General features: G+C 42.4%; 1 protein-coding gene across 4 annotated transcripts in view; it reads right to left on the bottom strand.

The window, feature by feature from the left end:
- rnls (renalase, FAD dependent amine oxidase) overlaps positions 1-15,361 on the bottom strand; it is a 172,173-nt gene that overhangs the window by 30,692 nt on the left and 126,120 nt on the right. Inside the window, exon 6 of one of the 4 annotated variants that reach the window (XM_062977483.1) lies at positions 8,865-10,308. The exons of the other annotated variants lie outside the window; for them this stretch is intronic. Coding sequence (XP_062833553.1) covers positions 10,085-10,308 — 224 coding nt within the window. The 3' untranslated portion in view covers positions 8,865-10,084. Of the gene's footprint in view, positions 1-8,864; positions 10,309-15,361 lie in introns of those variants that run through there. 4 annotated transcript variants of the gene reach the window in all.

The raw sequence follows: 15,361 nt of genomic DNA, 5'->3' as shown, positions 1-15,361 counted from the left end.
AATAAATTCCTTTGAATCTAAAAATAAACTTGGAATTTCCTCTGAAATGTCAGCACTGACGTTAATGTACTACTTTGCAAGCGGATGGGCCGCTCTTGATTTTTCTATTAAAAATTCACATGGCTTGCTGAGTTTCTTCAATTCCTCATGGAATCACTGTAATGTATAGACCACATATTAGAGGGACTTATGTGAAAAGAATGCTGGATAACATATTCAGTCATTCTTTATCTTCGTGAATAATTTCACAGTGGCCTTGTACAGTGCTAAGAAAGGGGTTATAAAGCAAACTGATAAGTGAAGAGGAGGTGAATGCATTGCTAAAGTGACATGCTGAGGAAGGCAGAAGAAATACAGACAGTCCTCCACATTTGCAGATTTATGATTTATGGATTTGATTATGTGTGAGTTTGTGGCTGCTGCTTAAATAGCCTGACCTTCTTGTCTTTTCCTTCACCTCCTCCTCTCCATCTCTTGTCCTGACAAGAGACTCAGTGTCATGGAGCCAAATCCCAGGGCTGAATTTCCAAGCCCTGAATCTGGCTTCATAACATAACATAAATAACCCTGCAAGCACCTGGCGGGAGAAGATAAAATGAGCCTGGGAACTCAGGGTTGGAAGTATAAACAATTATAACTGATATAGTGTGGGAATGGTAGTAATGTGATCCAGAGGGTGGGATTTGATGATGATATTTGCGTGTGGTATTACGTTGCATCAGAAGTGATAAAATTGAATGTATGTAAACATTAGGTCATTCTCGACTTTTCCAAAGTCATGTATTCTTCAATAAAGATTGGATTTGAGAGCAGCTATCTTTGATCTGCGTTCAGACTGGTCCTTTGAAGTGAGCCTGACATTTAAGTCGAGAATCCCGTTCTCACCCTCCTGCGGAATTCGCAGTGAAGTGATAATGAGTGAAGAAGGAGATCTAAGCCCAAACGGAGCAGGGAGGCCTTCGCAAGGGGCCCGGCCGAAGAGAGAAGAGACGCTGCAAGCCATAGCTTCCTCTACGGGGTACCCCAGGCCGAACGGCGTGACCCAGAGGATTCCCAGGGGAGGAAGAGGCGTCTCTGCGGCTGCAGAAACCAGTTGGGGATCTGGAGGAAGTATGCCGGAGACCGTGGCCCTGCGGTTATCCATCCTGGAAACTAATTTATCCAGGCTGTCGGAAACCGTGGGGAGGTTGGTGCCACTATTGGAAGAGAATCTCCAAAAGGAGCCCATCCGGTATGGCGCCGAGAGAGAGCCAAGTAAAGAAGGAGATTGGAGCCAGAGGGGCCAGCGAGCATCAACGCAGAGTCCCGTGGCGGCAAGGGACGAGGGAGATGAGGAATACTGGCAGGAGCTGGAGTTCCGAGACAGAATGGCACGCGAAGTGGAGCGCCAGCGAGCTCTGGGAACTCTGAGGCCGCCATCTCCAACAGAGCTCCCAACCCCCCGAATGGGCGTCGGGGTGGAAAGACCACTGGGGCCAGGGATCGGGTCCAGTGGATTTGCAGACGAAGGCGGAGAGGAGCAGGAGATCCAGGAAGAGGAGGAGGATGTGCCGTACGATGAGGAAAGGCGAGATGCGGGGGCTACAGCGAGGCCAGTATGCGGATGGGTGGAAGGGCCGACAGCGGCGGCAGAATTTCAGGAGCCGCGCAGAATGACCACCGGAGTGGGGCGCGGCGTGTTCCAAGGGGCCGCCCGAGGAAACCCGATGCAACCCTTCCCCATGCCTCCCAGACAGCATCAACGGGCCGCAGAATGGATGCCAAGAAGGGAAGATCTCAAACTAGAATACGGAGGGGAATCAGATGAACTGAACTTTTTTCTAATTAGCGTCAGAGGATACATGGAAGACAATGCACACACATTCCCCTCCGAAGCAAGCAGGGTTCGAGCCATCGGCAACACACTAAAGCGAGGAGCAGCCAGCTGGTATGTGCAACTACATGCCAGACGCGACCCATGCCTGAGGTCAGTGCCCCGCTTCCTCGCCGCACTGGAAAACCGGTTCAGAGACCGGCTAGAGCAATTGAGGGCTCGAGACCAGCTGAAAGGAATAAAGCAGAGGGACAAAACGGTGCCCGAGTACGCAGAGGAATTCCTCCACCTCGCGGAAAGGGTACCAGAGTGGTCTGAAGTGACCAAAGTGGAATTATTTAAAGAGGGACTACGCCCCGAGATTTTCAGCTGGGCAGCGCACAGAGATGACCCCGAAACGCTCCAGGGATGGATTCAACTAGCGGGGCGCGTTGAATCCACCCTGGCCCAAGTAAAGCGCTTCAGGAGCAGCGGCGGCCAGCAAAGACCGGTGGCGAGAGGTCGAGGAGAAACGAGGAAGCAGGAAAGACCCGGAGGGAGGCCGGGGATTCCCTCCAGAGGAGACGACAACAAACCTAAACCGGGATGCTTTGTATGTGGGAAGACGGGCCATCGAGCAGCAGAATGCTGGGCCCGGAAGGGGGAGCCGCCAAAACCCCCAAAGCCCAAGCCAGCAACCGGGAGGCGTGCGGAAGAGGAGGTGCAAGCCCCAGAATCTTCAGAAAAACTGGTGAGTCGGGACAAACGCATGATAGTAGTGCCAATCTGCCTCTCGGGGCTAGAGAATCGGGCCACCTGCAAGGCATTTGTGGATTGTGGTTGTTCTAGAAACATTATAACTCCGGAATTAGCAGGAGCGCTGAAATGTCAGCAGATGGCGCTTGACTCCCCAATTGCATTTTCGCAGCTAGATGGATCAGTCGCTGCTGGGGAAGTATCTACAAAGGAAATACGGGGGGTCCCATGTAAAATAGGCAAATGGGAAGGAAGAATATCCTTTGTGATAGCCCCTATTGCCACATACCACGTAATATTAGGGATACCATGGCTCGAACAGGCAAATCCTGAAGTAGATTGGAGAGGAAAGAGCCTAGCATTTAAAGAACAGCAGACGCAATGGGAGATAAGCAAAATTGCAGAAGAGGAGGACGAGGGAGATGAAGCAGATGAGATAGACCCACAACTATTGCCACCTGAATACAGAGACTTTGTGGATGTTTTCAATCAGAAAGAGGCCAGTAAATTACCTCCCAAAAGGAATATAGAAGTAGAAATTGAAATAACCCCAGGAGCAAACATACCAAAACCAAAAGTGTATCCCATGTCTGTGCAGGAGAAGGAGGAATTGAGGAAATATATTGATAAAAACCTGGCGCGAGGATTCATTAAGCCATCCAATTCTCCTCTCGGGGCCCCAGTGTTATTTAGGAGAAAGAAAGACAACTCCCTAAGATTGTGCATTGATTATCGAAATTTAAATGCAATTACGAAGGACAATAAATACCCTATGCCCTTAGTAAAGGATTTAATTACCGTATTGAAGAAAGGGAGCATATTTACCAAACTGGATTTAATTGAAGCATATCATAAATTAAGAATTAAACCGGAGGATACTTGGAAAACTGCATTTTCCTGCGCATTCGGCCATTTTGAATATAAAATTTTACCTTTCGGATTAAAAAATGGAGGCGGCTGCTTTATGCAGCTTATAAACGAAATACTACACCCATTGTTGTACAGAGGGGTATTCATATTTCTTGATGATATCTTGATTGTGAGCGAAGATAAGGAAAAGCACGTAAAATTGGTCCGGGAAGTTTTGCAGAGACTAAGAGAAGCAAAGCTGTACGCAAAACTGTCCAAATGTGAATTCAATAAAACTCAAATTGACTTTCTGGGGTATCGGATATCTCCAGAAGGGTTAGCTATGGATCCAGCTAAAGTATCAGATGTGAAAGAATGGGGAGTGCCTCAAACAAGGAGGCAATTGCAATCATTTCTGGGGTTTGCAAATTTTTATAGATCCTTCATAAAAGGCTTCGCGCAAATAACCGCACCCCTTACTGAACTTTTAAAAACAAAAGGGAAAGGGGAGACAGCAAAAGTAAAAGCTCCTGGCGCCAAACTGGGTTGGACGTCAGAATGCCAAAAGGCATTTGAAACCCTAAAAGAATGCTTCACAGAAGGACCCATCCTAAAACACCCCGATATCAGGAGCCCTTTCATAATCCATTGCGATGCCTCAGACTGCGCGTACGGGGCAGTACTATTGCAAAAAGATCAAAATGGGAACTTAAAACCCTGCGGATATTTGTCCCGGAAGTTCAGCGAAACTGAAAAATGTTGGCCAATATGGGAAAAAGAGGCATTAGCCATATTAAAAGCCTTAGAATGCTGGCGACACTTCCTCGAAGGAAGCGGAATCCCATTTGAAATTTGGTCTGACCATAAGAACCTCCAGTATTTAAAGTCTCCTCGAAAATTGTCCCCCAAACAAATTAGATGGGCGCAATACTTCAGCAGGTTCGATTTCCAATTAAAGTTTTTTCAAGGGAAGCAGAATGTCTTGGCAGATGCTCTTTCACGCATGCCTCAACACGGAGGCATAACCACAGCAAAAGAGGGAACAATATTCTCTGATAAACAATGGGGCTTAGCTGTCAGGACAAGAGCGCAAACCCAAAAGGAGAACACTGCTATTGTTGAACTCGACGGGGAAGATAATTGGGGAAACGAACTGAAACAGTCTTATGATGGAGATCAGTGGATCGCATCCAACGCAGAAAAGGGGGAGCAGAAGGGGGGATTTTGGTTTGTGAACAAGAAACTGTATATCCCAGCAACATTAAGGATTAAGATTTTGCATCGTTTTCACAATAACCAGAGCGCTGGTCATACAGGAATTACAAAAACAACAAAGGCAATAGCAAAACATTGCTGGTGGCCAGGGATGAGGAAGGACATAAAGAATCATGTTGTTCAATGTGATGATTGTGCCAGAAATAAATCGAGAGGAGGGAAGCCAATGGGATTACTACAAACAGTAGCAGAACCTACCAGACCTTGGGAATGTGTAGCTATGGACTTTGTGGGGGAACTACCGGTTAGCAAAGGACATCGTTATATTTGGACAGTATTAGACCTGTTTTCTAAACAGGCCCACTTTATAGCACTGACGAAACTACCATCAGCCGAGAAACTAGCTGAATTGTACATAAACCACATTTACAAACTGCATGGATGTCCCAGTAGAGTGGTCAGTGACAGAGGAGTACAATTCACAGCAAAATTTTGGGAAAAATTCTTGGAAATGCTAGGAGCAGAAAGGAGTCTAAGTTCTGCTTTTCACCCCATGACAAACGGGGCGGTAGAACGTACTCAGCAGACACTTGGGCAGTTCCTTCGAATGTACTCTAACATGAGACAAAATGACTGGTCTAGGTGGTTGGCTTTTGCAGAACTAGCTTTTAATTCGACTATACATTCAGCAACAAATAAAACCCCCTTTGAAGTGGTTTACGGGTATGAAATACAGCCTTTGCCCCAGTTGCCAAGATGGACAGAGAATGAGGAAACAGAGGCAGGGAAATGGAAAACGCAAATGCTAGAATGCTGGAGTCAAGTGACTGCATCCTTAAAGGAAGCACACAAAAAGTATAAAGCGTTCGCAGACAGAAAGAGGGTGGAAGGCGATAAACTGGATAAAGGAGATCTAGTGTGGTTAAGTACCCAAAACATCAAATTGGGGCTACCTTCGAGAAAATTGGGCCCCAAATATATTGGACCATTCAGAATACAGGGTGTTATCAATGAAGTAACTTTCCAGTTGGCATTGCCAAAAAGTTTAGGGAAAATACACCCAGTATTCCATCGCAGCTTGCTGAAAAAATACATGGGGACTTTGGACAAAATGGACACATAGAGTTATTGTTTGATTTGTTTCAGGATTATGATGAAAGAAGAACCGAAGAGGAGGACGAAGAAAACGAGGGCGCCATGTCATGGAGCCAAATCCCAGGGCTGAATTTCCAAGCCCTGAATCTGGCTTCATAACATAACATAAATAACCCTGCAAGCACCTGGCGGGAGAAGATAAAATGAGCCTGGGAACTCAGGGTTGGAAGTATAAACAATTATAACTGATATAGTGTGGGAATGGTAGTAATGTGATCCAGAGGGTGGGATTTGATGATGATATTTGCGTGTGGTATTACGTTGCATCAGAAGTGATAAAATTGAATGTATGTAAACATTAGGTCATTCTCGACTTTTCCAAAGTCATGTATTCTTCAATAAAGATTGGATTTGAGAGCAGCTATCTTTGATCTGCGTTCAGACTGGTCCTTTGAAGTGAGCCTGACACTCAGCCTGTAGCTCCCTTTCCAGCCTTGGCACCATGATGCATCAGACAGAGGTTTTCAAATCCCCTCTGCCTCCCTATGATGCCGAAGTTAACAGTAGCAGCTTGTGGCTCTCTATTTTAGGAATTGGCTTTGAAAACAAGTCCAACAAAGAGTGGTCCTTTTAAGTAAAACTAACCAATTTCATTGTATTTGGGAAGGGTGCATTGGTGCATCTGAGGAAATTGTGTGAAAGCATTTCTGTACACCTACCACCTGACTTTCGAGGAATATCTCTAAACAGTGAATCCAATTCACTATTTGGCAGTTAAACTGTCAACCAAGTCCACCACCAGAAATGCCAGCTCATCACATGGGCAAAATTGCCTGTTCTACGGCAGTTTCACTTCACTACATGGACCAAGCCCACCAGATCCCATCAGATGACGTAGATCTACTTTTGGCAAGGCTTATTTTTTTTACTGAAGTGAGGTGAAACTGTCATATTAGGCAGCAGCAAGACCACAGGAGGCTTCTCATTGAGAAAAACATGGGGGAGCTGGGCGATGACGCTCCTCCCTGTGAGATGAGGAAAGGGCTATGCGGGGCGTGAGGCGATAGGTTCCCCATGTCCCCCACTAGATTTGCCATGATCCAAAGTGAACCCCCCCCCCCCGGCTATTGCTCACAATGTAGACCTCTATGTGATGAGATCCTCGGTTGTGATATGGTATTTGCCTACAAGGAAGACAGGTACAAATCAAAGCTGAAAGTGAGATCAGCGCAGCAGGTTTTAACAGAGATCAGCACTCTTGTGACTGGTCCAGTCCTGACTAACAATGCATGAGTAGTTCACTCACTTCTATATTCACAGCATACACATGGTAACTATGAAGAAGTTTCTGATCAGAAATAATATCCAATACCAGCCTCTTCAGGGTGGTTAATATACCCCAGTATTGGGCAGTTCATGTGTGCAGCGCTAAAGAACTAACATGCAGACTATGCAAGGAAGAAAATGACATATAAGTCAAATGGAGCCAGAATTCTTTAACTAAGCTTCTTTGTAAAAGGGGAAAAAATGATATTTATTATTCTTATACCACCTAATTCTGAGTTCCTTAGAAGCAAAGTCTCAACTGCAATTCGCTAGTAGTTACTAGCCCTTTCCTTGTTCCTCCTAAGGTACTTCCATCAACCTTTTGCATAAGTCCCATTATATATAATAGTGTAGTAAAATGGTGTTCCTTATATAAAACAGCATAATACTGCCCTATCAGCTCTGGGAACTCAAGGCGTTCCAATGTGATAAAAACAATACAATACAATACAATACAATACACATAATAAACAGAACCATACAACAATTTAAAATAATACAAATGGTAAACATAAATACACAACATACGATCCAAAAAATGAAAAATAAAACTAGTAACAAAACTCTCTTTACGGTTTGATTTTGGGGGTGTTTTTCTGTATGTGAGTATTTTCAATCCATGGATGTTTGAATCCATAGATGAAGAATCCTTGGATATGGAAGGTCAACTGTATTTGGATGCCATTTACTCATGGTGCCCAATACAATTCTTTGCTGTATCTCATGAAGCAAGACTAAGACCTGCACACTAAGAAACACCATTTTCTGCTGCTTTACGCGTATGTTGGCACAACATAACTGGCACTATTTCAGGATGCCTACACAAAACATGTAGGCAAGACAAAGAAGAATACCGCCTTCTGTCTGCATCCCACACTTTGCTTCTTGTCTTGGCAAAGCCCACTCTTTGTAGGTTTCCCTACACCATACTTGGCCAAATATGCTATGTACTAAAATGGGAGAACAATGCTATAATTTCAGTTCTAAACATGAACATGTGACGTATCAATAATGTCTCTGTGTTTAGTATTTGGCAAAAATGTCTGTAGTGCTGGCTCAAATTCTTCATTATAAGTGCTTGCTGTAATATCCAGTAAATGTGGTGAGTCAAGTATGTGCTTAAGGACAAAAAAAAATCCTCTCCACTCTTACTGTTCTTCTTATTCAGTAATTTCAATAGTATTTTTTAAAAAGAAAGAATAGGTCGCCGTCTTCCAAAACCTCTTGAGATTAAATAGAAGCACCCACCATCACAACTATTTCTGTTTTGCTGCTAATAAGCAGTATTGTCCTACTGCTGTTCTTGGAACAAAGTTGCAATTTGCAAAATTCAACCAAGTTAACAAGGAACAACAAGAGTACAAAAGAGAAGGAGGACCATATGTTGTAATGAGGTCTTGTGGGAAGCAGTTAATCTACAATGGCTAGTCTTCATTTTTTTAAAAAGGATACAACAGTTATATAGTTCACTCCACATGAGAATGCTGGTTTTCTTAGACAAATTACAGGCAGTGAATATCTCCCCAAACCCTCTTTTTATAAATCTGTGTCACGTAGGATGAAAATGCTTTGGTAATGTTGTTTTCTTTTAATACATGAGGAGCAGATGGATGAATCATCTTAATGAGTATAGAGATAATGGTCAACAGAGGAAGAATAGTGATATGGTGACCAGGCCTGCTGTAGGCAGGGAAGAGATATGGTAGGGAGTAAGTTGGAGGATGAGAGCACCGAGGAAACATATACAATTCTGGTAGCTGGTAGCACTATGGCTAAAGCCAGACTGGCTACAATGTTCAAAAGCAATCAAAAATCACACCCACAATAATGCTTCCAGATGTGAGGATATATTCCAGGAGAATTTGCCATAGCAGTTACAGTAAACTCATCAGTAGACTTTTCAGTTCTTTTCATTCTGATTTTGCTTGTATGGCCCTCTCTTTGAAACCAAACTCTTTCTTGAAATATTCCAGATTTCCTTTCTTCCTCTCTCCGGGTGCTTCCATACAGCATCAAAATGTGGATTAAGTAAGTGGGGGAAAAATTGCAGGACTAAACATGGAGCTGTCAGTCCCAGTAAATGCTCCCCTGCCGTACTGACACTTTCCCTCATAGCAGATTTTAGAAATCCTCAACATGGATGGGAGACATCCAGCAGAAGTTTACTTTAAAAAAAATCTCTGTGAGATGTGCTGGACTTTATATGTGCTCATACAGATTTCTAAATGTACATACAAGCAGATTTCTTATCCTCTCTCCTCACCAAACTTTAAATTCAAGCTCCATTTAATATCATAAACATCAGAAGAAAGGAATGGCTGCAGAGAGTCCTCATTGTAATTGCTTCCCAATTGTGCTTCCCTATAGCCACCTGTGTGTCTATGGTTCCATTTTTTGACAGCCTCGATCAGCTGTTTCAGGACTTTAAAACATGAACATGCTGCAGCAGTCCATGTCAGGGTATATAAACAAAGTTGCATGTTTTCTATGACTGCAGGGATATACAGTTATGTGAATATGCACATTTTTTTCTGCACAGAATCGGGATTTAAGCACACCTTTTTAACACATGCTTTTAAGCTGTTAACCCGAATCAGCGTGCATTTTTACAAAACATAATTTAGCCACTCCCCTTTCATCCTGGTTTATTCTGGGTTTTAGGGCATGTGTAGAAGGGCCCTCGCTTGGGTTCTTCCTCCTCCCCCTCCCATTGGTCACATGTTACATCTAGACTCAGGCAATGTTTCAGATGTTGATTTTCACCAATTTCCACCGAGTCTTTTTAAATTATTATTCAGAATTTGTAGTCAAAATACTTTAGCAATATTACATTAGCATTAGGATGATGTTCTTTTATTGCTAGCACTTCTCTTTCCTTTACTTGATCTATGTTAAACCCGAGGTCCTGAAAACAATTGTTATGTTTCTTAGCTAATTCTGGTACAACACATATAGACAGCAATGGAGAGATACAATGGGTTCCCAGTACCCGCTGGGTTTTGCTTCCAAGGTCCCCTATGGATACCAGCATCTGTAGATGGTCAAGTCTCATTATATATAGTGACACAGTAAACGGCCATATAAAATTGTAAACAACTCAAATAAGTATTGGAGAGAGTCTGAGAATCTTTGAAATGGCAGGAAACCATACAGCAGGGTATGTACATCAGTGTAGTACTTGGTGCCCAGAGAAATTAAGGTTTGCGTTTTGATTTTTTTTCTGATTTTCTTTTGAGCCATGGTTACTTGGTTAGTTGAATTTGTGAATGCAGAACCTGTGGATACAGAAAACCAATTGTATATTTCATGCTGTGAAATAGTAGGTTAATTTAAAGTGACTTAGGTAGTGGAAAAAGTCATTGATTGTTATTTTTATCACATCATTATTGACTTTAATAACACCCTGCCTTTCTCCCTGTGGGGACTCAAGGCAGCTAACAATCCCACACTTTCCTCATAATTCAAAAAGCGCAATATAAAAGTTAAAAAACAATTAAATAGTACAGTGTGAATGTGAAGCAAGAGTACGAAGGAGGCAAGCAATGTGTGAAAGAAAATGCCCATAAATCCTGTACTGTAAGAGTTTGCCTTCCCTAATTCTTCTAATATTTCATAGCTTTAGTATACTCAGGATTTGAAGTTTTGTCTCTTTTGTAGTAAGTCTATACTTTTTGTGCATTCCTCTATTTCAATTTTTAGCAATATTACATTAGCATTAGGGTTATGCTTTTCTATTGCTAGCATTTCTCTTTCTTTTACTTGATCTATGTTAAACCCAATGTCCTGAAAACAATAGTTGCTTCTTAGCTAGTTCTAGTATAACACATACAGACAGCATGAAAAATATAGCCTTCAAAATATGATAAATATAGCTTTCAAAATTCACCCCTCTCCCAATCTCACCCACACTTCCCCAGCAGCCTGCCTGTTATCCCAGTATTATCAAGGAGTATTATCAAGAGTATTTTAGGATGTGGAGGAAAGTCATGTAGATCCCAAAATAAATTTGGTTTGTACCTGGAATTTTCAGATTTTTTTCTTATTTGGAGACTCTAAGTATGACTGGCAGGCATGAGAATTGGAAAAATACCCTGGGAATTTGATCAAAGGGTACAGATCTCTAAAACAAATGTAATACAAAGTGCCTCTGATGAAGAATAGAAGTGAACGGAACTGCAGCAGTTGCCTATATAATATCAGCCACAATTAGAGATACAAAGTCCTTTCTCCTTGTTTTGAAGGTGACAGAGTTTTTAGTCACTGCTACAGCTGAAAACAGCAAAATCACAATATAAAACTCTTTAACACTGCAAGCTTTTAAATGCCATTTGACCTAAACTCATTGGTGTCTCTCCTAACTAGGCATGCAAAAGCATTAGAAACATAGCTTTGCAAAGCCATCCATTATTTCCTACACAGTCCAGGACCAGGCATTTTCAATCAGTATGAGGATACACACACACACACACACACACACACACACACACACACACACACACACAGACACGAAGGCCAGGAAACCATAATCAACCTTCTATGAATTAAGACTAACATATATAAGTCATTCATCTATGAAACAGCCGGCTGCAGCCAAAAGCACAGCACTCTGGTGCTCCTCATGCTTCATTGCTCTTTGCTCAATACTAGATTTAGGTCAAGGTCCAGATCTTGACCTTTTATGCCCCGTAAGCTGCACCCCTGATGGCCTTACATTGAGTCCTATATGGCAGCTGCATTCATTAGGGATGCTGCAGCTTCGGGGCCAAGGAGGCATGGGCAAGAGCCGAAAGAGGGGCAGCTTTGCTTGGCAGATGGCCTACAGCTGGGCCTTTAAACAGAAGGGGCTCCAGCGACCACAGATCTTATTCTAACCTTGTCAGCACAAATTGCTGCTGCAGCTGCAACATTTTTTAAAACAGCAGCTCCTTTGAAAGGCTTGGCATAATTTACCTGAAAGAATGTATTCTTGGAGGCTGTGCGTACCCTGGGTATACATATATGTGTAGGTGTGTGTTTGTGGTGACATAGAGAGAGGGGTAGGGATTTTTGTTTGTTTTTGAGTCAACACAATACGAACATGAATTTCAAAATTAGAATAGAGGAAAACTGAAACCTGACTTCCAAGCTTTGAGTATGTAGTTATTAAAAGCTGGAGTTGGAATCCCTAAAGACACCAGATCCTGTCTAAATATTGAAGCGAAGCAGGGTCAGCCTTGCTAGTACTCGGATGGGAGATCACCAACAAAGACCAGGGGCTGTGGGCTATATTTTTGACAAGCCATCTCATCAGACGGGCTGATTTGCCTATCATATGCCACTTGCTCTCTACTTTTGACATGGGGCCCATTACATGACACATGTGTAATTCTGGTCGGGCTTTGTGCCAATAAGGAAGATCAAGAGGGTTACGCTGTTGTGACGGCAACATGAGAAGCTTCCCGTATTGCCTTCAGAACAAAGGGGGGGGGGGAAGCTAGGTAGTGATAGGTAAGTAGGGTGAGCTGGGGCAATGAGCGAGGGGTTCTCCATGCCCCCTGCTGGGACCCCATGGATTCACCACACTGTGTGGTGAATCCTGTACCCTATGTGATGAGGTCATTGGAAGGAACTGAGCAAACTACCTCATATTCCTTCCCTAAGAAAAGGCGATGAAGTCAACATAAGTCACATGTGTCAAACTCAAGGCCCACACACTGAATCCAGTCCGTCATGTCACTTTATGTGGCCCTCCAGATGCTGGACTACAAGTTCTATATTCCTCATCATTAGACATCAGGACTAGAGCTGATGGGACATGCAATACAGTAACACCTGGAAGGCTGTAGTTTGTTCTGTTTAGTCAGGACAGTGTGGGTTTGAATTTAGATAAAAGGCTTGTGGATCTGATGTCTGACTTTAAAATGTCCTTTAACTTCAACCTCAGAGTCACAAGTGCTGTTGGGTGGCAATTCCCATTATCCCTAGTCCACATGGCAGATACTCAAAAGTGATGGGAGTTGCCATTCAGTAACATCTGGGGACTAAAATTGGGTAAAAACTAAAAAGCATCTATCACTATGCAAACAAATTATAGCTGGCCCTCTGCATCCACAGATTCTCTGTTCATGGATTCAACAGCTATTTGAAGACAACGATAAGGCTAATGTGGCCCTCCATGAAAAGGAGTTTTACACCCCTGCCATAAGTCGACAGGTAACCTGTAGGCACATAAATACTCCTAACCATCTTATCACTCTTCTCATAAATTCATAATCTTTAATACCTATACGACAGGCAAGTTCTCTTCATGCTCCACCTACTGAATTAGCTGGTACTTATGTTGGAGAATTTTACTTTGCTTTGTATTTGAAGAAGTTACCAAAATCTCCAAGTCACATGCTCATAACAAAGAGAACCTGAGGTTTAAAAAGCCCATTGTGAGAGAAAACAGAACTGATGGGGTTTCTTCTCTCCCTCCCCCTCTGTGTCCTCAAGGTGAGTGTCAGTTTAACTCAGAGAGGACAGCTTTGAGATGCACAGTCTAGATAAGAACTCCAATGAAGAGAACAATAAAAATTGTAGACTCACTCTTGCACATACACAGACAATTTGCCACACCATCGCTAAGATGAATAGAAAGATAAAGGGGGAAATATGATTGGCTTAAGGAAGTTATTATTCAACTTTAAAAGTAGTAAATCCCTATTTACTAAATTCATTGGGTCAACAGTATATCCTAGCATAGTGTATTAAATCTGGTGTCAGATGTCCACAAATGCAAATCAAAAATTCTCTTTTACATGAAGCAAATAGACAAAAAGTGAGGAATTAATATCTACTAAGCTGATTTGAGAGCCTGAATAGGCTACTTAAATGTTGGAAATGTTTAAATAATACATTTAATATATTTTAGTATTTTTTTAAAATCGGATTATTCAAATTCACCATCTATTAATCTACCAGATCCATTTCTCATGCCAAGAATTTTTTGACTCCACCACATTAATGAGTGCATAGTAGATGAAGATATCTATTTTCCTCAAAACTGATTGGTCAGTTGTCTACCAGGTTATTTTGGAGCATGGCCTCTAAGCCCTTTTCTGCATTCTGTCAGTTCAGAAGGGGATGAAAAAGGAAGCATTTGATCATGGCTTTATGGTCCCATCAACTGTGATAATGAAAGCACTGTGATTTCCACATGTATCTAGCACATCACTGGGTCCATGATGAAATATGTAGTTTTGAGGCTTGGAAGCAAACTATGTGTGGTTTGCACTTGTACATTTTTAAAGGTTAGTGTAAGGGAGCATTGGGGTTTTAATCCTTGCTTTCTGTGCTACAGCTCTGAAAAATTGTCCTTGTCTTAGGCACCACTATTAGCAGCTAGAGGTGTACATTCGTATAGAATTGCTGTTCGTTTTGTGTAGTTTCATTCGTGTAGTCTCATTTTCATATTCTTGTCCCGCTAACGAAAATGGGCTGCCTATACGACACTAATTTTTGTCTGGCTTACGAAAAAACTGAAAATTTTCGGATCATTGGCTGCAATGGGAGGGTTTCCGAGGCTCACCTGCCCCCCCCCCCCCCCCCCCCGGCTCGGTTTTAGGGCTAGAGGGGTGAAAATCGGCACACATGGATGGCATTTCGACCCATTTTAGCCCACCAACCTTTAAAACGTTTGGGTCTTCCTCAGAGTACTATTGTTATTAATATTATTCTTATTACCAAGACCCATTGATCCAAATCAGATGGAATTGGGAGGCACTGCTATCCCAGACTTGGCTTAGGGTGCCAGAGTAACTATTGTTATTTATATTAATACCCTGTTTCCCTTAAAATAAGACATCCCCAGAAAATATGACCTAGTAGAGGTTTTGCTGAATTGCTAAATATAAGGCCTCCCTCGAAAGTAAGACCTAGCAAAGTTTTTGTTTGGAAGCATGCCCGCCGAACAGAACACTAGAGCATGCAGGATCGGTAAATGTACGTACAAGAAGGTCAGCTGCTGTCCTCCCATCCTTTTTGCCTTGTTTTTATTTATGTTGCACTTTGAAATGGTCATATGACTGGTTAAACAAATAATCATAATTGCCATTACAATAATAATAATAATTTATTTTTTCCACTACACCTAATGTTCAACAATAAATGTGAATTCTTCTTCATGGAAAAATAAGACATCCCCTGAAAATAAGACCTAGAGCATCTTTGGGAGCAAAAATTAATATAAGACACTGTCTTATTTTCGGGGAAACACGGTATTATTATTAATACCCATTGGTATATATACATCAGCTGTAGTGAGAAAGCAGCAGCCCTCTGTCGGTACGAAAAGAAAACAAAAGCAAG

This window comes from Anolis carolinensis, chromosome 3, assembly GCF_035594765.1.
Source record: "Anolis carolinensis isolate JA03-04 chromosome 3, rAnoCar3.1.pri, whole genome shotgun sequence".
NCBI classification, from domain to species: domain Eukaryota; kingdom Metazoa; phylum Chordata; class Lepidosauria; order Squamata; family Dactyloidae; genus Anolis; species Anolis carolinensis.
This window is presented reverse-complemented; position numbering and strand designations above follow the sequence as displayed.